The sequence below is a fragment of the Oncorhynchus tshawytscha genome, unplaced genomic scaffold, assembly GCF_018296145.1.
Source record: "Oncorhynchus tshawytscha isolate Ot180627B unplaced genomic scaffold, Otsh_v2.0 Un_contig_15362_pilon_pilon, whole genome shotgun sequence".
In the NCBI taxonomy this organism is placed as follows: Eukaryota; Metazoa; Chordata; class Actinopteri; order Salmoniformes; family Salmonidae; genus Oncorhynchus; species Oncorhynchus tshawytscha.
The window spans coordinates 1-24,990 of NW_024608599.1; the positions used below are offsets into that span (position 1 = coordinate 1).

A 24,990-nucleotide genomic window follows, 5' to 3' on the forward strand; every position below is an offset into this window, starting at 1 on the left:
AGGAGGTAGATGTAGATAAAGTGTTAGGAACAGATAGCTGTATATAAAGTGTTAGGGAACAGGGAGATAGCTGTAGATAAAGTGTTAGGGAACAGGGGGAGGTAGCTGTATATAAAGTGTTAGGGGTTAGGAACAGGGAGGTAGCTGTATATAAAGTGTTAGGGAACAGGGAGATAGCTGTAGATAAAGTGTTAGGGAACAGGGAGGTAGCTGTAGATAAAGTGTTAGGGAACAGGGAGGTAGTTGTATAGAAAGTGTTAGGGAACAGGGAGTGTAGCTGTATATAAAGGGTTAGGGAACAGGGAGGTAGCTGTATATAAAGTGTTAGGGAACAGGGAGATAGCTGTAGATAAAGTGTTAGGGAACAGGGAGGTAGTTGTATAGAAAGTGTTCGGGAACAGGGAGGTAGCTGTAGATAAAGTGTTAGGGGTTAGGGAGGTAGCTGTCAATAAAGTGTTAGGAACAGGGAGGTAGCTGTCGATAAAGTGTTAGGGAACAGGGAGGTAGCTGTAGATAAAGTGTTAGGGAACAGGGAGGTAGCTGTATATAAAGGGTTAGGGAACAGGGAGGTAACTGGGTGCATATACAGGGGCAAAAAAGTATTTATTCAGCCAACAATTGTGCAAGTTCTCCCACTTAAAAAGATGAGAGAGGCCTGTAATTTTAATCATAGGTACACTTCAACTATGACAGACAAAATGAGAAAGAAAAATCCAGAAATGCACATTGTAGGATTTTTAATGAATTTATTTGCAAATTATGGTGGAAAATAAGTATTTGGTCAATAACAAAAGTTGATCTCAATACTTTGTTATATACCCTTTGTTGGCAATGACTGAGGTCAAACGTTTTCTATAAGTCTTCACAAGGTTTTCACACACTGTTGCTGGTATATTGGCCCATTCCTCCATGCAGATCTCCTCTAGAGCAGTGATGTTTTGGGGCTGTTGCTGGGCAACACAGATTTTCAACTCCCTCCAAAGATTTTCTATGGGGTTGAGATCTGGAGACTGGCTAGGCCACTCCAGGACCTTGAAATGCTTCTTACGGAGCCACTCCTTCGTTGCCCGGGCAGTGTGTTTGGGACCATTGTCATGCTGAAAGACCCAGCCACGTTTCATCTTCAATGCCCTTGCTGATGGAAGGAGGTTTTCACTCAAAATCTCACAATACATGGCCCCATTCATTCTTTCCTTTAAACGGATCAGTCGTCCTGGTCCCATTACAGAAAAACAGCCCCAAAGCATGATGTTTCCACCCCCATGCTTCACAGTAGGTATGGTGTTCTTTGGATGCAACTCAGCATTCTTTGTCCTCCAAACACAACGAGTTGAGTTTTTACCAAAAAGTTATATTTTGGTTTCATCTGACCATATGACATTCTTCCAATCTTCTTCTGGATCATCCAAATGCTCTCTAGCAAACTTCAGACGGGCCTGGACATGTACTGGCTTAAGCAGGGGTACATGTCTGGCACTGCAGGATTTGAGTCCCTGGTGGCGTAGTGTGTTACTGATGGTAGGCTTTGTTACTTTGGTCCCAGCTCTCTGCAGGTCATTCACTAGGTCCCCCCCGTGTGGTTCTGGGAGTTTTGCTCACCGTTCTTGTGATCATTTTGACCCCACGGGGTGAGATCTTGCGTGGAGCCCCAGATCGAGGGAGATTATCAGTGGTCTTGTATGTCTTCCATTTCCTAATAATTGCTCCCACAGTTGATTTCTTCAAACCAAGCTGCTTACCTATTGCAGATTCAGTCTTCCCAGCCTGGTGCAGGTCTACAATTTTGTTTCTGGTGTCCTTTGACAGCTCTATGGTCTTGGCCATAGTGGAGTTTGGAGTGTGACTGTTTGAGGTTGTGGACAGGTGTCTTTTATACTGATAACAAGTTCAAACAGGTGCCATTAATACAGGTAACGAGTGAAGGACAGAGGAGCCTCTTAAGGAAGAAGTTACAGGTCTGTGAGAGCCAGAAATCTTGCTTGTTTGTAGGTGACCAAATACTTATTTTCCGCCATAATTTGCAAATAAATTCATTAAAAATCCTACAATGTGATTTTCAGAATTTTTTCTAATTTTGTCTGTCATAGTCGAAGTGTACCCATGATGAAAATTACAGGCCTCTCATCTTTTTAAGTGGGAGAACTTGCACAATTGGTGGCTGACTAAATACTTTTTTACCCCACTGTATATATGTTTGTGTGTGTGCGTGTGTGTGTGTGTGTGTGTGTGTGTGTGTGTGTGTGTGTGTGTGTGTGTGTGTGTGTGTGTGTGTGTGTGTGTGTGTGTGTGTGTGTGTGTGTGTGTGTGTGTTTGAACTGAGCTACCGTTTCCACTCCAGTGAGATGTGACACTTTGTGATTGGCCATTTAAGATTGGGATTCGGCTTCTGATTCGTCGGTAGTGAGACCAGTAGGATTCTGACACACACACACACACGCACCTGTTGTGCTCGTCAGAGGAGACTGTGTTATCAGTTGTTTGTGGCAGTGAGACAGAACAGAGGAGAGACTGGAGAGAGGAGAGACAGAACACAGGAGAGACTGGAGAGAGGAGAGACAGAACAGAGGAGAGACTGGATAGAGGAGAGACAGAACAGAGGAGAGACTGGATACAGGAGAGACAGAACAGAGGAGAGACTGGAGAGAGGAGAGACAGAACAGAGGAGAGACTGGATACAGGAGAGACAGAACAGAGGAGAGACTGGAGAGAGGAGAGACAGAACAGAGGAGAGACTGGATACAGGAGAGACAGAACAGAGGAGAGACTGGAGAGAGGAGAGACAGAACAGAAGAGAGACTGGAGAGAGGAGAGACAGAACAGAGGAGAGACTGGAGAGAGGAGAGACTGAACAAAGGATTGACTGGAGAGAGGAGAGACTGGAGAGAGGAGAGACAGAACAGAGTGTGACCAGTGGACAGGAGAGACAGAACAGAGTGTGACCAGTGGACAGGAGAGACAGGACACTGTGTGACTTGTGGACAGGAGAGACAGGACACTGCGTGACTCGTGGACAGGAGAGACAGGACACTGCGTGACTAGTGGACAGGATAGTGTGTGACCAGCAGAACAGTTTGTGACGAGGGTTATTCTCCATCAGCATCATCACCATGCGGTTCTGTGTGGTTCTAGTAGCCGTGGTTCTGGTTCTCCATGTGTCCCGGACCGAGACGGCGGAGGAAACCAGTCCAGAACAGACCGACGCAGCGGAACAAGAGACGGAGCCGGAGAAGAAAGAGAAAACGACTGAGATAGAGGAGGAGAAGGACGTCATGGTTCTCCACATCAATAACTTCCAAAGGGCCCTGAGTGAAAACAAGTTCCTGCTGGTTGAGTTCTGTGAGTAGCAACATAGTGAAGGTTAAGGTTAGTTACCTAGTCATCTTGGTTAGGTTAGGGTTAGGGTTAGTCACCTAGTCATCTGGCTTAGGGTTAGTCACCTAGTCATCTGGGTTAGGGTTAGTCACCCAGTCATCTTGGGTTAGGGTTAGTCATCTAGTCATCTTGGGTTAGGGTTAGTCACCTAGTCATCTTGGGTTAGGGTTAGTCACCCAGTCATCTTGGGTTAGGGTTAGTCACCTAGTCATCTGGGTAAGGGTTAGGGTTAATCACCTAGTCATCTTGGGTTAGCGTTAGGGTTAGTCACCTAGTCATCTGGGTTCGGGTTAATCACCTAGTCATCTGGGTTAGGGTTAGTCACCTAGTCATCTGGGTTAGGGTTAGTCATCTAGTCCTCTTGGGTTAGGGTTAGTCACCTAGTCATCTTGGGTTAGGGTTAGTCACGTAGTCATCTTGGGTTAGGGTTAGTCATCTAGTCATCTTGGGTTAGGGTTAGTCACCTAGTCATCTGGGTTAGGGTTAGGGTTAGTCATCTAGTCATCTTGGGTTAGTGTTAGGGTTAGTCACCTAGTCATCTGGGTTAGGGTTAGGGTTAGTCATCTAGTCATCTGGGTTAGTGTTAGGGTTAGTCACCTAGTCATCTGGGTTAGGGTTAGTCATCTAGTACTCTTGGGTTAGGGTTAGTCACCTAGTCATATTGGGTTAGGGTTAGTCACCTAGTCATCTTGGGTTAGGGTTAGGGTTAGTCACCTAGTCATCTGGGTTAGGGTTAGTCACCTAGTCATCTTGGGTTAGGGTTAGTCACCTAGTCATCTTGGGTTAGGGTTAGTCATCTAGTCATCTTGGGTTAGGGCTAGTCACCTAGTCATCTGGGTTAGGGTTAGTCACCTAGTCATCTTGGGTTAGGGTTAGTCACCTAGTCATCTTGGGTTAGGGTTAGTCATCTAGTCATCTTGGGTTAGGGTTAGTCATCTAGTCATCTTGGGTTAGGGTTAGTCACCTAGTCATCTGGGTTAGGGTTAGGGTTAGTCACCTAGTCCTCTTGGGTTAGGGTTAGGGTTAGTCACCTAGTCATCTTGGGTTAGGGTTAGTCACCTAGTCATCCTGGCCAGTTGTACAATTAATTTGAAACCTTCTCTTCATCCTCATGACTCTATAACTCCCTTACCCTAACCCTCGTCATCACTAAGGACCCTTATCAGCTGAATGTTCACATGTTCTCTCCAACTGCAACACGTGTAAATTCTCCCAGGGCTACCTCTACTTGAGGTTAAGGTTAGGAGGAGTTACCATGGCTACCAGGGCTATCTCTACCTGAGGTTAAGATTACGAGGAGTTACCATGGTTACCAGTTTAGCCTCAACTGACTCTGGATCTGATCTGGTATATTTGCATTTTATCATTCATTTGCCATATGCAATTGTGTGTGTGTGTGTGTGTGTGTGTGTGTGTGTGTGTGTGTGCGTGTGTGTGTGTGTGTAGATGCTCCGTGGTGTGGTCACTGCCGTCAGTTGGAGCCGGTGTATGTGGAGGCAGCGGGGGTGTTGAAGGGAGAGAGAAAGGAGGGAGAGAGCGAGGGATACCGTCTGGCTAAAGTGGATGCTGCAGAGGAGAAGGAGCTGGCGGAAGAGTATGATGTCGGAAGTTTCCCAACCATCAAACTGTTCACCGACGGAGACAGAAACAACCCCATCGACTTCACTGGTAATAACCTCTAGCCCCTGACCACTGACCTCTGACCTCTAACCCTACTGACCCTAAACCTAACCATCAAACTGTGTGTGTTTTAGGGAAGAGGACAGTGCAGGGTATTGTCCAGTGGTTGAAGAGGCGGTCAGGTCCTAGTGCCGTGGTGTTAGAGACGACTGATGCCGCTTCAGAACACATCAGCCTTCACAACGTTACAGTGCTGGGGTTCTTCACTGTGAGTACCCTGACCCCTGGTCTCCAACCCTAACCCTGACCCCTGGTCTCCAACCCTAACCCTGACCCCTGGTCTCCAACCCTAACCTGACCCCTGGTCTCCAACCCTGACCCCTGGTCTCTGACCCTGACCCCTGGTCTCCAACCCTGACCCCTGGTCTCCAACCCTGACCCTGACCCCTGGTCTCCAACCCTAACCCTGACCCCTGGTCTCCAACCCTAACCCTGACCTCTGGTCTCCAACCCTAACCCTGACCCCTGGTCTCTGACCCTGAGCCCTGACCCCTGGTCTCCAACCCTAACCCTGACCCCTGGTCTCTGACCCTGACCCCTGGTCTCCAACCCTGACCCTAACCCCTGGTCTCTAACCCTGACCCTGACCCCTGGTCTCCAACCCTAACCCCTGGTCTCTGACCCTGACCCCTGGTCTTCAACCCTAACCCTGACCCCTGGTCTCCAACCCTGACCCTGATCCCTGGTCTCCAACCATGACTCCTGGTCTCCAACCCTAACCCTGACCCTGACCCCTGGTCTCCAACCCTGACCCCTGGTCTCCAACACTAACCCTGACCCTGACCCCTGGTCTCCAACCCTAACCCTAACCCTGACCCCTGGTCTCCAACCCTAACCCTGACCCCTGGTCTCCAACCCTGACCCTGAGCCCTGGTCTCCAACCCTAACCCTGACCTCTGGTCTCCAACCCTAACCCTGACCCCTGGTCTCTGACCCTGAGCCCTGACCCCTGGTCTCCAACCCTAACCCTGACCTCTGGTCTCCAACCCTAACCCTGACCTCTGGTCTCCAACCCTAACCCTGACCCCTGGTCTCTGACCCTGAGCCCTGACCCCTGGTCTCCAACCCTAACCCTGACCCCTGGTCTCTGACCCTGACCCCTGGTCTCCAACCCTGACCCTGAGCCCTGGTCTCCAACCCTAACCCTGACCTCTGGTCTCCAACCCTAACCCTGACCCCTGGTCTCTGACCCTGAGCCCTGACCCCTGGTCTCCAACCCTAACCCTGACCTCTGGTCTCCAACCCTAACCCTGACCCCTGGTCTCTGACCCTGAGCCCTGACCCCTGGTCTCCAACCCTAACCCTGACCCCTGGTCTCTGATCCTGACCCCTGGTCTCCAACCCTGACCCTGAGCCCTGGTCTCCAACCCTAACCCTGACCTCTGGTCTCCAACCCTAACCCTGACCCCTGGTCTCTGACCCTGAGCCCTGACCCCTGGTCTCCAACCCTAACCCTGACCTCTGGTCTCCAACCCTAACCCTGACCTCTGGTCTCCAACCCTAACCCTGACCCCTGGTCTCTGACCCTGAGCCCTGACCCCTGGTCTCCAACCCTAACCCTGACCCCTGGTCTCTGACCCTGACCCCTGGTCTCCAACCCTGACCCTGAGCCCTGGTCTCCAACCCTAACCCTGACCCCTGGTCTCTGACCCTGACGCCTGGTCTCCAACCCTGACCCTGAGCCCTGGTCTCCAACCCTAACCCTGACCTCTGGTCTCCAACCCTAACCCTGACCCCTGGTCTCTGACCCTGAGCCCTGACCCCTGGTCTCCAACCCTAACCCTGACCTCTGGTCTCCAACCCTAACCCTGACCTCTGGTCTCCAACCCTAACCCTGACCTCTGGTCTCCAACCCTAACCCTGACCCCTGGTCTCCAACCCTAACCCTGACCTCTGGTCTCCAACCCTAACCCTGACCCCTGGTCTCCAACCCTAACCCTGACCCCTGGTCTCCAACCCTGACCCTGACCCCTGGTCTCCAACCCCAACCCTAACCCTTTGACCCCTAATCCCTGACGTCTGTCTGTCTGTCTGTATAAAGACTATAGTGTCTGTACAGCAGTCTGAACATTAGACTAGAGACTATAGTGTCTGTACATAGTAATCTACATTAGATTTTACTTTTGATTATTCAGGTTCACCGTCACCATTTCCCAGTTGATTTGAATGTTGTAAATCCTCGTGTAATTCTCAGTGTAAATCTCAGTGTAAATCCCAGTGTAAGAACAGTGTAAATCCCAGTGTAAATCCCAGTGTAAATCACAGTGTAAATCCCAGTGTAAGAACAGTGTAAATCACAGTGTAAATCCCAGTGTAAGAACAGTGTAAATCACAGTGTAAATTACAGTGTAAATCCCAGTGTAAATCCCAGTGTAAATCCCAGTGTAAATCCCAGTGTAAATCCCAGTGTAAATTACAGTGTAAATCCCAGTGTAAGAACAGTGTAAATCCCAGTGTAAATCTCAGTGTAAATCCCAGTGTAAGAACAGTGTAAATCCCAGTGTAAATCCCAGTGTAAATCACAGTGTAAATCCCAGTGTAAGAACAGTGTAAATCCCAGTGTAAATCACAGTGTAAGAACAGTGTAAATCCCAGTGTAAATTACAGTGTAAATCCCAGTGTAAATCCCAGTGTAAATTACAGTGTAAGAACAGTGTAAATCCCAGTGTAAATCCCAGTGTAAATCAGTGTAAATCACAGTGTAAATTACAGTGTAAGAACAGTGTAAATCCCAGTGTAAATCCCAGTGTAAATCCCAGTGTAAGAACAGTGTAAATCCCAGTGTAAATCCCAGTGTAAATCCCAGTGTAAATCCCAGTGTAAATCACAGTGTAAATCACAGTGTAAATCACAGTGTAAGAACAGTTTAAAGCCTCAAAAGACGATCCAACTTCAGAGCTGCCAACTCGCATCTGACCTTCCTCTCTTCTATCTCACGCGTCTGACCCTCTTCTCTTATATCTGAACATTTTAAGGCCTACACCTATAGAACCAGCCATCATACCTTCATCAGAACACCCTAGTCAGGTCAATACCAACTAAACAGGCCTACACCAATAGAACAATTTAGCATTAACACTGGAGTGATAGATGTGCAAGAAGAAATACTGGGTTGCAAAAGTGCAATAAGATAAATAACAACATGGGGATGAGGTAGTTGGATGGGCTATTTACAGATGGGCTGTGTACAGGTGCAATGATTGGTAAGCTGCTCTGACAGCTGATGCTTAAAGTTAGAGAGGGAGATATAAGACTCCAGCTTCAGTGATTTTTGCAATTTGTTCCAGTCATTGGCAGCAGAGAACTGGAAGGAAAGGAGGCCAAATGAGGTGTTAGCTTTGGGGGTGACCAATGAAATATACCTGTTGGAGGGCATGCTACGGGTTGGTGTTGCTATGGTGACCAGTGAGCTGACATAAGGCGGGGCTTTACATAGTAAAGACTAAAAGATGACCTGGAGCCAGTGGGTTTGGCAACGAATACGTAGCGAGGGCCAGCCAACGAGAGCATACAGGTCAGAGTGGTGGGTAGTGTATGGGGCTTTGGTGACAAAACGGATGGCACTGTGATAGACTGCATCCAATTTGCTGAGTAGCGTGTTGCAGGCCATTTTGTAAATTACATCACCGAATTCAAGGATCGGTAGGATAGTCCGTTTTACGAGGGTATGTTTGGCATCGTGAGTGAAGGAAGCCTTGTTGCGAAATAGGAAGCCGATTCTAGATTTATTAGTGACCATTATTAAAGTGGCGATTTAAAGTCTATGTATATAGGCAGCATCCTCTAATGTGCTAGTGATGGCTATTTAACAGTCTGATGGCCTTGAGATAGAAGCTGTTTTTCAGTCTCTCGGTTCCCGCTTTGATGCACCTGTACTGACCTCGCCTTCTGGATGGTAGCGGGGTGAACAGGCAGTGGCTCGGGTGGTTGTTGTCCTTGATGATCTTTTTGAGCTTCCTGTGACATAGGGTGCTGCAGGTGTCCTGGAGGGCAGTTAATTTGCCCCGGTGATGCGTTGGGCAGACCGCACGACCCTCTGGAGAGCCCTGCAGTTGCGGGAGGTGCAGTTGCCGTACCAGGCGGTGATACAGCCCGTTAAAAATGCTCTCAATTGTGCATCAGTAGAGGTTTGTGAGTGTTTTAGGTGCCAACTTGACATAACTATGGGAAGCATTGCAGTCAACATGTGCCAGCATCCCTGTGGAGCACTGTCGACAACTTGTAGAGTCATACCCTGACGGATTGAGGCTGTTCTGAGGGCAAAAGGGGGTGCAACTCAACATTAGGAAGGTGTTCTTAATGTTTTGTCCCCTCAGTGTACATCATTTACACACACAGAACAATGCGTGTCTCAGACAGATCCAGTTCAGAGGCCTTCATCAGCAGCAGATTTTAATGTGTTTATGCAACAAATGTTATAGAGTCGTATCGCATCGAAACAAACCGTATCTATTCATCCTCTAATCTAACCAAATGTTAGTGCATGGAGTCGTACCGCATCGATTCATCCTCTAATCTAACCAAATGTTAGTGCATCGAGTCGTATCGCATCGATTCATCCTCTAATCTAACCAAATGTTAGTGCATCGAGTCGTACCGCATCGATTCATCCTCTAAACCAAATGTTAGTGCATCGAGTCGTATCGCATCGATTCATCCTCTAAACCAAATGTTAGTGCATCGAGTCGTACCGCATCGATTCATCCTCTAAACCAAATCTTAGTGCATCGAGTCGTACCACATCGATTCATCCTCTAATCTAACCAAATGTTAGTGCATCGAGTCGTACCGCATCGATTCATCCTCTATACCAAATGTTAGTGCATCGAGTTGTATCGCATCGATTCATCCTCTAATCTAACCAAATGTTAGTGCATCGAGTCGTATCGCATCGATTCATCCTCTAAACCAAATGTTAGTGCATCGAGTCGTACCGCATCGATTCATCCTCTGATCTAACCAAATGTTAGTGCATCGAGTCGTACCGCATCGATTCATCCTCTGATCTAACCAAATGTTCGTGCATCGAGTCGTACCGCATCGATTCATCCTCTAATCTCACCAAATGTTAGTGCATCGAGTCGTACCGCATCGATTCATCCTCTAATCTAACCAAATGTTAGTGCATCGAGTCGTATCGTATCGATTCATCCTCTAATCTAACCAAATGTTAGTGCATCGAGTCGTACCGCATCGATTCATCCTCTAATCTCACCAAATGTTAGTGCATCGAGTCGTACCGCATCGATTCATCCTCTAATCTCACCAAATGTTAGTGCATCGAGTCGTACCGCATCGATTCATCCTCTGATCTAACCAAATGTTAGTGCATGGAGTCGTACCGCATCGATTCATCCTCTAATCTAACCAAATGTTAGTGCATCGAGTCGTATCGCATCGATTCATCCTCTAATCTAACCAAATGTTAGTGCATCGAGTCGTATCGCATCGATTCATCCTCTAATCTAACCAAATGTTAGTGCATCGAGTCGTACCACATCGATTCATCCTCTAAACCAAATGTTAGTGCATCGAGTCGTATCGCATCGATTCATCCTCTAATCTAACCAAATGTTAGTGCATCGAGTCGTACCGCATCGATTCATCCTCTAAACCAAATGTTAGTGCATCGAGTCGTACCGCATCGATTCATCCTCTAATCTAACCAAATGTTAGTGCATCGAGTCGTACCGCATCGATTCATCCTCTAATCTAACCAAATGTTAGTGCATCGAGTCGTATCGCATCGATTCATCCTCTGATCTAACCAAATGTTAGTGCATCGAGTCGTACCGCATCGATTCATCCTCTGATCTAACCAAATGTTAGTGCATCGAGTCGTACTGCATCGATTCATCCTCTAATCTAACCAAATGTTAGTGCATCGAGTCGTATCGCATCGATTCATCCTCTAATCTAACCAAATGTTAGTGCATCGAGTCGTACCGCATCGATTCATCCTCTAATCTAACCAAATGTTAGTGCATCGAGTCGTACCGCATCGATTCATCCTCTAATCTAACCAAATGTTAGTGCATCGAGTCGTACCGTATCGATTCATCCTCTAAACCAAATGTTAGTGCATCGAGTCGTACCGTATCGATTCATCCTCTAAACCAAATGTTAGTGCATCGAGTCGTACCGTATCGATTCATCCTCTAAACCAAATGTTAGTGCATCGAGTCGTACCGCATCGATTCATCCTCTAAACCAAATGTTAGTGCATCGAGTCGTACCGCATCGATTCATCCTCTAAACCAAATGTTAGTGCATCGAGTCGTACCGTATCGATTCATCCTCTAAACCAAATGTTAGTGCATCGAGTCGTATCGCATCGATTCATCCTCTAAACCAAATGTTAGTGCATCGAGTCGTATCGCATCGATTCATCCTCTAATCTAACCAAATGTTAGTGCATCGAGTCGTACCGCATCGATTCATCCTCTAAACCAAATGTTAGTGCATCGAGTCGTACCGTATCGATTCATCCTCTAAACCAAATGTTAGTGCATCGAGTCGTACCGCATCGATTCATCCTCTAAACCAAATGTTAGTGCATCGAGTCGTACCGTATCGATTCATCCTCTAAACCAAATCACACCAATATGTTTGAAACTAAATTGAACGTATTGTTCCTGTTTCATATCAGAGCCCCATGTGTCTAGTACAGATGTCTGTCTGTCTGTCTCTGTCTGTCTGCTCTATATATAATCTATCTGTCTGTCTGCTCTATATATAATCTATCTTTCTATCTGATCTGTCCACCAGAGTCTGGAGAGTGAGGAGGTCAAGGTGTTCTATAGTGTTGCCATGGAGATGGTTGACATGGTGTTCGGAGTGACAACCAGTCCAGAGGTCTTCCAGAAATATGAAGTAAAGAACAACAGAGTGGTGCTGTTCAAGAAGGTGAGGAGCTCTGACCTCTAACCCCTGACCCCTTGCCCCTGACCTCTAGCCCCTGACCTCTAAACCCTGACCGCTAACCCCTGACCTCTAACCCCTGACCTATAAACCATGACTTCTAATGTGTGTGTGTGTGTGTGTTAGTTTGACGAGGGCAGGGTAGACCTGTCTGTGTCTGAGGAGGAGAAGGTGGGTAAAGAGGAGCTGACTGTCTTCATCAGGACCAACAGTCTGGAGCTGGTCATAGAGTTCAACGAGCAGGTACACACACACGAACACATACACATACACATACACACATACACACACACACACATACACATCCACATCCACATCCACACAGCCTATTGAGTGTGTTGTGTCTGTCTATCCTGCAGAATGCGGATAAGATCTTTGGTTCAAAGGTTCACACCCACACCCTCCTGTTCATCAACTCTACAGTCCAGGAGCAGAAGAGCCTTCTGACTGAATACAGCACCGTGGCCAGGGACTTCAGGGGCAAGGTATTATACTATACACAACTATAGAAATACTGCTATACATTTATATAATGGATGGGTCTAATCCTGATTGGTTAAAACCGCATTCCAGCCGGCGTCTATTCCACAAGTTACCACCGGCTAAATCTATGATGTTAAAATGTCTATTTACTCTGTTCCATCTGACTGCACAATCCACTGTCTCTCAAATCAAATCAAATCAAATTTTATTTGTCACATACACATGGTTAGCAGATGTTAATGCGAGTGTAGCGAAATGCTTGTGCTTCTAGTTCCGACAATGCAGTAATAACCAACAAGTAATCTAACTAACAATTCCAAAACTACTGTCTTATACACAGTGTAAGGGGATAAAGAATATGTACATAAGGATATATGAATGAGTGATGGTACAGAGCAGCAGAGGCAAGATACAGTAGATGGTATCGAGTACAGTATATACATATGAGATGAGTATGTAAACAAAGTGGCATAGTTAAAGTGGCTAGTGATACATGTATTACATAAGGATGCAGTCGATGATATAGAGTACAGTATATACGTATGCATATGAGATGAATAATGTAGGGTAAGTAACATTATATAGGGTAGCATTGTTTAAAGTGGCTAGTGATATATTTACATCATTTCCCATTATTAAAGTGGCTGGAGTTGAGTCAGTGTCAGTGTCAGTGTGTTGGCAGCAGCCACTCAATGTTAGTGGTGGCTGTTTAACAGTCTGATGGCCTTGAGATAGAAGCTGTTTTTCAGTCTCTCGGTCCCAGCTTTGATGCACCTGTACTGACCTCGCCTTCTGGATGATAGCGGGGTGAACAGGCAGTGGCTCGGGTGGTTGATGTCCTTGATGATCTTTATGGCCTTCCTGTAACATCGGGTGGTGTAGGTGTCCTGGAGGGCAGGTAGTTTGCCCCCGGTGATGCGTTGTGCAGACCTCACTACCCTCTGGAGAACCTTACGGTTGAGGGCGGAGCAGTTGCCGTACCAGGCGGTGATACAGCCCGCCAGGATGCTCTCGATTGTGCATCTGTAGAAGTTTGTGACTGCTTTTGGTGACAAGCCAAATTTCTTCAGCCTCCTGAGGTTGAAGAGGCGCTACTGCGCCTTCTTCACGATGCTGTCTGTGTGAGTGGACCAATTCAGTTTGTCTGTGATGTGTATGCCGAGGAACTTAAAACTTGCTACCCTCTCCACTACTGTTCCATCGATGTGGATAGGGGGGTGTTCCCTCTGCTGTTTCCTGAAGTCCACAATCATCTCCTTAGTTTTGTTGACGTTGAGTGTGAGGTTATTTTCCTGACACCACACTCCGAGGGCCCTCACCTCCTCCCTGTAGGCCGTCTCGTCGTTGTTGGTAATCAAGCCTACCACTGTTGTGTCGTCCGCAAACTTGATGATTGAGTTGGAGGCGTGCGTGGCCACGCAGTCGTGGGTGAACAGGGAGTACAGGAGAGGGCTCAGAACGCACCCTTGTGGGGCCCCAGTGTTGAGGATCAGCGGGGAGGAGATGTTGTTGCCTACCCTCACCACCTGGGGGCGGCCCGTCAGGAAGTCCAGTACCCAGTTGCACAGGGCGGGGTCGAGACCCAGGGTCTCGAGCTTGATGACGAGCTTGGAGGGTACTATGGTGTTGAATGCCGAGCTGTAGTCGATGAACAGCATTCGCACATAGGTATTCCTCTTGTCCAGATGGGTTAGGGCAGTGTGCAGTGTGGTTGAGATTGCATCGTCTGTGGACCTATTTGGGCGGTAAGCAAATTGGAGTGGGTCTAGGGTGTTAGGTAGGGTGGAGGTGATATGGTCCTTGACTAGTCTCTCAAAGCACTTCATGATGACGGATGTGAGTGCTACGGGGCGTTAGTCGTTTAGCTCAGTTACCTTAGCTTCCTTGGGAACAGGAACAATGGTGGCCCTCTTGAAGCATGTGGGAACAGCAGACTGGTATAGGGATTGATTGAATATGTCCGTAAACACACCGGCCAGCTGGTCTGCGCATGCTCTGAGGGCGCGGCTGGGGATGCCGTCTGGGCCTGCAGCCTTGCGAGGGTTAACACGTTTAAATGTCTTACTCACCTCGGCTGCAGTGAAGGAGAGACCGCATGTTTTCATTGCAGGCCGTGTCAGTGGCACTGTATTGTCCTCAAAGCGGGCAAAAAGTTATTTAGTCTGCCTGGGAGCAAGACATCCTGGTCCGTGACTGGGCTGGATTTCTTCCTGTAGTCCGTGATTGACTGTAGACCCTGCCACATGCCTCTTGTGTCTGAGCCGTTGAATTGAGATTCTACTTTGTCTCTGTACTGACGCTTAGCTTGTTTAATAGCCTTGCGGAGGGAATAGCTGCACTGTTTGTATTCAGTCATGTCACCAGACACCTTGCCCTGATTAAAAGCAGTGGTTCGCGCTTTCAGTTTCACACGAATGCTTGCCATCAATCCACGGTTTCTGGTTAGGGAATGTTTTAATCGTTGCTATGGGAACGACATCTTCAACGCACGTTCTAATGAACTCGCACACCGAATCAGCGTATTCGTCAATGTTGTTGTCTGACGCAATACGAAACATCTCCCAGTCCACGTGATGGAAGCAGTCTTGGAGTGTGGAGTCAGCTTGGTCGGACCAGCGTTGGACAGACCTCAGCATGGGAGCTTCTTGTTTTAGTTTCTGTCTTCAGCCCGGCCAGGCAATTTATAAACTTGATCTCCACTAGTCTTTTAGACTGTCATTTAGTTCTCAACAGCAGAGATTTGTATAAACCTGTCTGTCTCTCTGACATATGCAACATTGTTTCAATATTCAAATTTGATCTCCAGTAATTTTTTTATTTTATTCATTTCACCTTTATTTAACCAGGTATTTATATATTATACAGTAACCCTTTATTTAACCAGGTATATATATATATATAACCCTAACCCTTTATTTAACCAGGTATTTATATATATTATATATATATAACAATAACCCTTTATTTAACCAGGTTGGCCAGTTGAGATCAAGTTCTCATTTACAACTGCGACCTGGCCAAGTTAAAGCAAAGCAGGGCGACACAAACAACAACACAGAGTAACACATGGAATAAACAAAACACAGTCAATAACACAATAGAAAAAAAGAAAGCAAATGGCGTGAGGAGGTAAGGCAATAAAATAATAAATAGGCCATAGTAGTTAAGTAATTACAATTTAGCAGATTAACACTGGAGTGATAGATGAGCAGATGATGATGTGCAAGTAGAGATATTGGTGTGCAAAAGAGAAGAAAAGTAAATAAAAACAGTATGGGGATGAGGTAGGTAGATTGGCTATTTCCAGATGGACTATGTACAGCTGCAGTGATCAGTCAGCTGCTCAGATTTGATATGAACTCCTAACATCTCGCTTGAGGCAGTGAATTAAACTGCCTCCTGTCGGCCTAACATCTCCAACGGGGCAGTGGATTAAACTGCCTCCTGTCGGCCTAACATCTCCAACGGGGCAGTGAATTAAACTGCCTCCTGTCGGCCTAACATCTCCAACGGGGCAGTGAATTAAACTGCCTCCTGTCGGCCTAACATCTCCAACGGGGCAGTGAATTAAACTGCCTCCTGTCGGCCTAACATCTCCAACGGGGCAGTGGATTAAACTGCCTCCTGTCGGCCTAACATCTCCAACGGGGAAGTGAATTAAACTGCCTCCTGTCGGCCTAACATCTCCAACGGGGCAGTGAATTAAACTGCCTCCTGTCGGCCTAACATCTCCAACGGGAAGTGAATTAAACTGCCTCCTGTCGGCCTAACATATCCAACGGGAAGTGAATTAAACTGCCTCCTGTCGGCCTAACATCTCCAACGGGGCAGTGAATTAAACTGCCTCCTGTCGGCCTAACATCTCCAACGGGGCAGTGGATTAAACTGCCTCCTGTCGGCCTAACATCTCCAACGGGGCAGTGAATTAAACTGCCTCCTGTCGGCCTAACATCTCCAACGGGGTAGTGAATTAAACTGCCTCCTGTCGGCCTAACATCTCCAACGGGGAAGTGGATTAAACTGCCTCCTGTCGGCCTAACATCTCCAACGGGCAGTGGATTAAACTGCCTCCTGTCGGCCTAACATCTCCAACGGGGCAGTGGATTAAACTGCCTCCTGTCGGCCTAACATCTCCAACGGGCAGTGGATTAAACTGCCTCCTGTCGGCCTAACATCTCCAACGGGCAGTGGATTAAACTGCCTCCTGTCGGCCTAACATCTCCAACGGGCAGTGGATTAAACTGCCTCCTGTCGGCCTAACATCTCCAACGGGGCAGTGAATTAAACTGCCTCCTGTCGGCCTAACATCTCCAACAGGGCAGTGAATTAAACTGCCTCCTGTCGGCCTAACATCTCCAACGGGGCAGTGAATTAAACTGCCTCCTGTCGGCCTAACATCTCCAACGGGGCAGTGAATTAAACTGCCTCCTGTCGGCCTAACATCTCCAACGGGGCAGTGGATTAAACTGCCTCCTGTCGGCCTAACATCTCCAACGGGGCAGTGAATTATTCTGTTTTACATTTATTTAACTAGGCAAGTCAGTTAAGAACAAATTCTTATTTTCAATGACGGCCTAGGAACTTAACTGCCAATCTGGGCTAGACAATCTGAACCCTCTCTTTCTAAAATTATCTGCCAAAATTGTTGCAACCCCTATTACTAGCCTGTTCAACCTCTCTTTCGTATCGTCTGAGATTCCCAAAGATTGGAAAGCTGCCGCGGTCATCCCCCTCTTCAAAGGGGGAGACACTCTAGACCCAAATTGCTATAGACCTACAGTATATCTATCCTAACCTGTCTTTCTAAGGTCTTTGAAAGCCAAGTTAACAAACAGATTATTGACCATTTCGAATCCCACCATACCTTCTCTGCTATGCAATCTGGTTTCAGAGCTGGTCATGGGTGCACCTCAGCCACGCTCAAGGTTCTAAACGACATCATAACCGCCATTGATAAGAGACAATACTGTGCAGCCGTATTCATCGACCTGGCCAAGGCTTTCGACTCTGTCAATCACAACATTCTTATTGGCAGACTCGACAGCCTTGGTTTCTCAAATGATTGCCTCGCCTGGTTTACCAACTACTTCTCTGATAGAGTTCAGTGTGTCAAATCGGAGGGCCTGTTGTCCGGACCTCTGGCAGTCTCTATGGGGGTGCCACAGGGTTTAATTCTCGGGCCGACTCTCTTTTCTGTATACATCAATGATGTTGCTCTTGCTGCTGGTGATTCTCTGATCCACCTCTACGCAGACGACACCATTCTGTATACTTCTGGCCCCTCCTTGGACACTGTGTTAACTAAGCTCCAGACGAGCTTCAATGCCAAACAACACTCCTTCCGTGGCCTCCAACTGCTCTTAAATGCAAGTAAAACTATATGCATGCTATTCAATCGATCACTGCCCGCACCTGCTCGCCCGTCCAGCATCACTACTCTGGACCGCTCTGACTTACCTGGGTGTCTGGTTAGACTGTAAACTCTCCTTCCAGACTCACGTTAAGCATCTCCAATCCAAAATTAAATCTAGAATCGGCTTCCTATATCGCAACAAAGCATCCTTCACTCGTGCTGCCAAACATACCCTCGTAAAACTGACCATCCTACCGATCCTCGACTTCGGTGATGTCATCTATAAAATAGCCTCCAACACTCTACTCAACAAACTGGATGCAGTCTATCACAGTGCCATCCGTTTTGTCACCAAAGCCCCATACACTACTACCTGTATGCTCTCGTTGGTTGGCCCTCACTTCATACTCATCACCAAACCCACTGGCTACAGGTTATCTACAAGTCTCTGCTACGTAAAGCCCCGCCTTATCTCAGCTTACTGGTCACCATAGCAGCACCCACTCGTAGCACGCGCTCCAGCAGGTATATCTCACTGGTCACCCCCAAAGCCAATTCCTCCTTTGGTTGTCTATCCTTCCAGTTCTCTGCTGCCCATAACTGGAACGAATTGCAAAAATCTCTGAAGCTGGAGACTCACATCTCCGTCACTAGCTTTAAGCACCAGCTGTCAGAGCAGCTTACAGATCACTGCACCTGTACATTTACACCACTATATAAAGTATACTACTACTACTATATACAGTATACTACTACACTATACTACTACACACTACTATATACAGTATACTACTATATTCAGTACATTGTTCAGCAGCAGATTGTCATGGTTTTTCAAGGTTTTCCTTGGTATGGGCATTAACGTGTGTGTGTGTGTGTGTGTGTGTGTGTGTGCGTGTAGGTATTGTTCATAATTATAGATGTAACGGGACCAGTCAGTCATGTCCTGAAGTACTTCGGTCTTTCCGAGGGCGACGCCCCCGCTGTACGCATCATCAACACCGACACCACCAAGAAGTTCGCTCTGATTGGACAGATAACGGCCGCCACACTCCAAACGTTCTGTCAGGGAGTTCTGGACGGAACCGTGAAGGTAAACAACCACCCAAACAATCATATCACTCCTACTACTAGCGCTAGCTAATCACATAACACATACTACTAGACTTAGCCAATCACATCACTCCTGACCATACTGCCAACGTATCACATCACTCCTACTACTATACTTAGCCAATCACATCACTCCTACTACTAGACTTAGCCAATCACATCACTCCTACTACTAGACTTAGCCAATCACATCACTCCTACTACTAGACTTAGCCAATCACATCACTCCTACTACTAGACTTAGCCAATCACATCACTCCTACTACTAGAGCTAGCTAATCACATCACTCCTACTACTAGACTTAGACAATCACATCACTCCTACTACTAGACTTAGCCAATCACATCACTCCTACTACTAGAGCTAGCCAGTCACATCACTCCTACTACTAGAGCTAGTCAATCACATCACTCCTACTACTAGAGCTAGCCAATCACATCACTCCTACTACTAGAGCTAGTTATTCACATCATTCCTGACCCAACTGCCAATGTATCACATCACTCCTACTGCTAGAGCTAGCCAATCACAATACTCCCACCACTATAGCCAGCCAACCAGTTCACACGTACCCCTACAGCCACACAGGGTGTAAAGTTTAGAGGTCGGGATTAGGGTCTAATTGTTTGTTATGGTTCCAGGCCCACTTTCTCAGTGAGGATGTACCTGAGGACTGGGATAAGGGTCAGGGGTTAGGGGTCAGGAGTTTAAGGTTAGAGGTCAGGGGTTAGAGGTTAGTGGTCAGGGGTTAGAGATCAGAGATTAGTGGTCAAGGGTTAGAGATGAGAGGTTATGGGTTAGAGGTCAGGGGTTAGAGGTTATGGGTTAGAGGTCAGGGGTTAGAGGTTAGAGTATAACTGTGTGTTGTGGTTACAGTCTCACCTGCTGAGCGAGGAGGTACCAGAAGACTGGGATAAAGGACCCGTTAAAGTTCTGGTCGGGAAGAACTTTGAGGCTGTCGCCCTCGACAGCAACAAGAATGTCTTCGTAGAGTTCTGTAAGTCAACTATTCCTGTATCAATCATCAGCAGTTCAACTTCCAAGGCGTGGCATAATAAATCCTCTCTGTACTACAGATTACTGCTAAAATAAAGGAAGCACTTGAGTAAATGAGGGATACAAAGTATATTGAAAGCAGGTGTGCAGGTGTGATTCCTGAGTTAATTAAGCAATTAACATCCCATCATGCTTAGGGTCACGTATAAGAATGCTGGGCAGGCCATTATTTTGGCCACCGTGGCTCTGCTCCCATAGGATGACACTGCCCCCATCCACAGGGTATGAGTGGTCGCTGAATGATGTAAACCATATGCCATGGCCGTCTCAGTCACCAGAGCTCCAATTGAACACTTACGGTTCTGGAAGGGCGGAGTCAGTGTTTTCCAACGTCAACAAAAAAACTCTTTATTGTGGAAGAATGGTGTCGCATCCCTCCGACAGAGTTCCAGACACCTGTAGAATCCGAGGTGAAGCTGTTTGGCTGGTCGTCTTTATTGTGGAAGAATGGTGTCGCATCCCTCCGACAGAGTTCCAGACACCTGTAGAATCCGAGGTGAAGCTGTTTGGCTGGTCGTCTTTATTGTGGAAGAATGGTGTCGCATCCCTCCGACAAAGTTCCAGACACCTGTAGAATCTGAGGTGAAGCTGTTTGGCTGGTCGTCTTTATTGTGGAAGAATGGTGTCGCATCCCTCCGACAGAGTTCCAGACACCTGTAGAATCCGAGGTGAAGCTGTTTGGCTGGTCGTCTTTATTGTGGAAGAATGGTGTCGCATCCCTCCGACAAAGTTCCAGACACCTGTAGAATCTGAGGTGAAGCTGTTTGGCTGGTCGTCTTTATTGTGGAAGAATGGTGTCGCATCCCTCCGACAGAGTTCCAGACACCTGTAGAATCCGAGGTGAAGCTGTTTGGCTGGTCGTCGTGGTGAAGACTTATTAACACACCATTCTTGGTGTTTCATCTATTTAGCCAGTTCCCTGTCGCTAGTGGTGTTTCCTCTATTTAGCCAGTTACCTGTCGCTAGTGGTGTTTCCTCTATTTAACCTGTTACCTGTCGCTAGTGGTGTTTCCTCTATTTAGCCAGTTACCTGTCGCTAGTGGTGTTTCCTCTATTTAGCCAGTTACCTGTCGCTAGTGGTGTTTCCTCTATTTAGCCAGTGACCTGTTACCTGTCGCTAGTGGTGTTTCCTCTATTTAGCCAGTTACCTGTTACCTGTCGCTAGTGGTGTTTCCTCTATTTAGCCTGTTACCTGTTACCTGTCGCTAGTGGTGTTTACTCTATTTAGCCAGTTACCTGTCGCTAGTGGTGTTTCCTCTATTTAGCCAGTTCCCTGTCGCTAGTGGTGTTTCCTCTATTTAGCCAGTTACCTGTTACCTGTCGCTAGTGGTGTTTCCTCTATTTAGCCAGTTACCTGTCGCTAGTGGTGTTTCCTCTATTTAGCCAGTTACCTGTCGCTAGTGGTGTTTCCTCTATTTAGCCAGTTACCTGTTACCTGTCGCTAGTGGTGTTTCCTCTATTTAGCCAGTTACCTGTTACCTGTCGCTAGTGGTGTTTCCTCTATTTAGCCAGTTACCTGTCGCTAGTGGTGTTTCCTCTATTTAGCCAGTTACCTGTCGCTAGTGGTGTTTCCTCTATTTAGCCAGTGACCTGTTACCTGTCGCTAGTGGTGTTTCCTCTATTTAGCCAGTTACCTGTTACCTGTCGCTAGTGGTGTTTCCTCTATTTAGCCTGTTACCTGTCGCTAGTGGTGTTTCCTCTATTTAGCCAGTTACCTGTCGCTAGTGGTGTTTACTCTATTTAGCCAGTTACCTGTCGCTAGTGGTGTTTCCTCTATTTAGCCAGTTCCCTGTCGCTAGTGGTGTTTCCTCTATTTAGCCAGTTACCTGTTACCTGTCGCTAGTGGTGTTTCCTCTATTTAGCCAGTTACCTGTCGCTAGTGGTGTTTCCTCTATTTAGCCAGTTACCTGTCGCTAGTGGTGTTTCCTCTATTTAGCCAGTTACCTGTTACCTGTCGCTAGTGGTGTTTCCTCTATTTAGCCAGTTACCTGTCGCTAGTGGTGTTTCCTCTATTTAGCCAGTTACCTGTCGCTAGTGGTGTTTACTCTATTTAGCCAGTTACCTGTTACCTGTCGCTAGTGGTGTTTACTCTATTTAGCCAGTTACCTGTCGCTAGTGGTGTTTCCTCTATTTAGCCAGTTACCTGTCGCTAGTGGTGTTTACTCTATTTAGCCAGTTACCTGTTACCTGTCGCTAGTGGTGTTTACTCTATTTAGCCAGTTACCTGTTACCTGTCGCTATTGGTGTTTCCTCTATTTAGCCAGTTACCTGTTACCTGTCGCTAGTGGTGTTTCCTCTATTTAGCCAGTTACATGTTACCTGTCGCTAGTGGTGTTTCCTCTATTTAGCCAGTTACCTGTTACCTGTCGCTAGTGGTGTTTACTCTATTTAGCCAGTTACCTGTTCCCTGTCGCTAGTGGTGTTTACTCTATTTAGCCAGTTCCCTGTCGCTAGTGGTGTTTCCTCTATTTAGCCAGTTACCTGTTACCTGTCGCTAGTGGTGTTTCCTCTATTTAACCTGTTACCTGTTACCTGTCGCTAGTGGTGTTTCCTCTATTTAGACAGTTACCTGTCGCTAGTGGTGTTTCCTCTATTTAGCCAGTTACCTGTCGCTAGTGGTGTTTCCTCTATTTAGCCAGTTACCTGTTACCTGTCGCTAGTGGTGTTTCCTCTATTTAGCCAGTTACCTGTCGCTAGTGGTGTTTCCTCTATTTAGCCAGTTACCTGTCGCTAGTGGTGTTTCCTCTATTTAGCCAGTGACCTGTCGCTAGTGGTGTTTCCTCTATTTAGCCAGTGACCTGTCGCTAGTGGTGTTTCCTCTATTTAGCCAGTTCCCTGTCGCTAGTGGTGTTTCCTCTATTTAGCCAGTTACCTGTCGCTAGTGGTGTTTCCTCTATTTAGCCAGTTACCTGTCGCTAGTGGTGTTTCCTCTATTTAGCCAGTTACCTGTTACCTGTCGCTAGTGGTGTTTCCTCTATTTAGCCAGTTACCTGTCGCTAGTGGTGTTTCCTCTATTTAGCCAGTTACCTGTTACCTGTCGCTAGTGGTGTTTCCTCTATTTAACCTGTTACCTGTCGCTAGTGGTGTTTCCTCTATTTAGCCAGTTACCTGTTACCTGTCGCTAGTGGTGTTTACTCTATTTAGCCAGTTACCTGTTACCTGTCGCTAGTGGTGTTTCCTCTATTTAGCCAGTTACCTGTTACCTGTCGCTAGTGGTGTTTCCTCTATTTAGCCAGTTACCTGTCGCTAGTAGCTAGCTAAGTGTAAGTTGAGCTAGCTAGCGAACGTTAGCTAAAGATGGTGTGCCTGTGTGTAGATGCCCCATGGTGCGGTCACTGTAAGGAGCTGGCTCCAGTCTGGGAGAAGCTGGCAGAGAAGTAACCCAAACCCTAACTAGCTAGCGAACGTTAGCTAAAGATAGTGTGCCTGTGTGTAGATGCCCCATGGTGCGGTCACTGTAAGGAGCTGGCTCCAGTCTGGGAGAAGTTGGCAGAGAAGTAACCCAAACCCTAACTAGCTAGCGAACGTTAGCTAAAGATAGTGTGCCTGTGTGTAGATGCCCCATGGTGCGGTCACTGTAAGGAGCTGGCTCCAGTCTGGGAGAAGCTGGCAGAGAAGTACGCTGACCGGGATGACATCATCATTGCCAAGATGGACGCCACGACCAATGAGGTGGAGGGAGTGTCTGTGTCTGGCTTCCCTACACTACGATACTACCCTGCTGGAGAAGACAGCAAGGTAACCTTTAACCCTTAACCTCTGACCCTGGAGGGAGTCACACACAATCTATCGGAAGGATAGAAAGACTACACTGTCACACCTCTATCACAAACTAGTGTGTGTGTGTGTGTGTGTGTGTGTGTAGGAGGTAGAGTACAGTGGGACCAGAGACTTGGAGACGTTTGCTATGTTCCTGGACAATGGAGGACAGCTTCCGAAGGTGGAAGAGGAGGATGAGGATGATGAAGAGGAGGTGACTAATTATGCAAACCCCTCCCACTCTAAGCTCTTCTGACCAATCCCCTGTCACTGTTAATACAAACCCTTCCCACTCCAGCTCTCTTGACCAATCCCCTCTCTCCTTCTGACAGGTCACTGATGAGTCATCGCCACCGCCAGCCAATGAGACGTCTAAAGACGAGCTGTAAAGTCAGAGGACCGAACCAATCAAGAGTAGTTTATTGGTTTCTATGGTTTCGCTTGGTTTAATAATAAAAGTGATTTGATTCTGAAGTCTGGAGTGGCGAGTCTTTATAGAGGAGACAAGGAGAGGAAACAAGGATAGACAACTAGGAGAGGAGACGACGAGAGCAAACAACTTTAGACTGTTGAGATGCACACAGAGATAGAGACACAGACAGAGAGAGACAGAGATAGAGACACACAGAGACACACACAGATATAGGGACACACAGAGATAGAGACACAGACAGAGAGAGACAGAGATAGAGACACACAGAGACACACACAGATATAGGGACACACAGAGATAGAGACACAGACAGAGAGAGACAGAGATAGAGACACACACAGATATAGGGACACACAGAGATAGAGACACACACATAGATAGAGACACAGATAGACATACACAGATATAGAGACAAAGATAGAGAGAGAGACGGAGACACAGAGAGAGAGAGACACAAATAGAGACACAGACAGAAACAGAGACACAGAGAGAGAGACACACAGATAGAGACAGAGACACAGACAGACAGAGACACAGATAGAGACAGAGACACAGACAGAGACACAGACAGAAACAGAAACAGAGACACAGATAGAGACAGAAACAGAGACAGACAGAGACACAGATAGAGACAGAGACACAGACAGACAGAGACACAGACAGACAGAGACACAGACAGACAGAGACACAGACAGAGACAGAGACACAGACAGAAACACAGACACAGACAGAGACACAGACACAGACAGAGGCAAAGATAGAGAGAGAGAGAGAGAGAGAGAGAGAGAGATAAAGACAGAGAGAGAGAGAGAGGGAGAT

At 47.1% G+C, this 24,990-nt stretch overlaps 1 protein-coding gene across 1 annotated transcript; it reads left to right on the forward strand.

The window, feature by feature from the left end:
* The first annotated feature begins 2,926 nt into the window (after window positions 1–2,926).
* Window positions 2,927–24,212, forward strand: LOC121843655 (protein disulfide-isomerase A2-like). Its single transcript, XM_042313416.1, has 11 exons — window positions 2,927–3,336; window positions 4,819–5,040; window positions 5,127–5,260; window positions 11,821–11,958; window positions 12,100–12,216; window positions 12,333–12,458; window positions 18,711–18,902; window positions 19,800–19,920; window positions 23,296–23,717; window positions 23,845–23,952; window positions 24,071–24,212. The coding sequence occupies exons 1-9, from the start codon at window positions 3,108–3,110 to the stop codon at window positions 23,358–23,360; spliced, it is 1,344 nt and encodes a 447-aa protein (XP_042169350.1). The 5' UTR covers window positions 2,927–3,107; the 3' UTR covers window positions 23,361–23,717; window positions 23,845–23,952; window positions 24,071–24,212.
* Window positions 24,213–24,990: the final 778 nt, after the last annotated feature.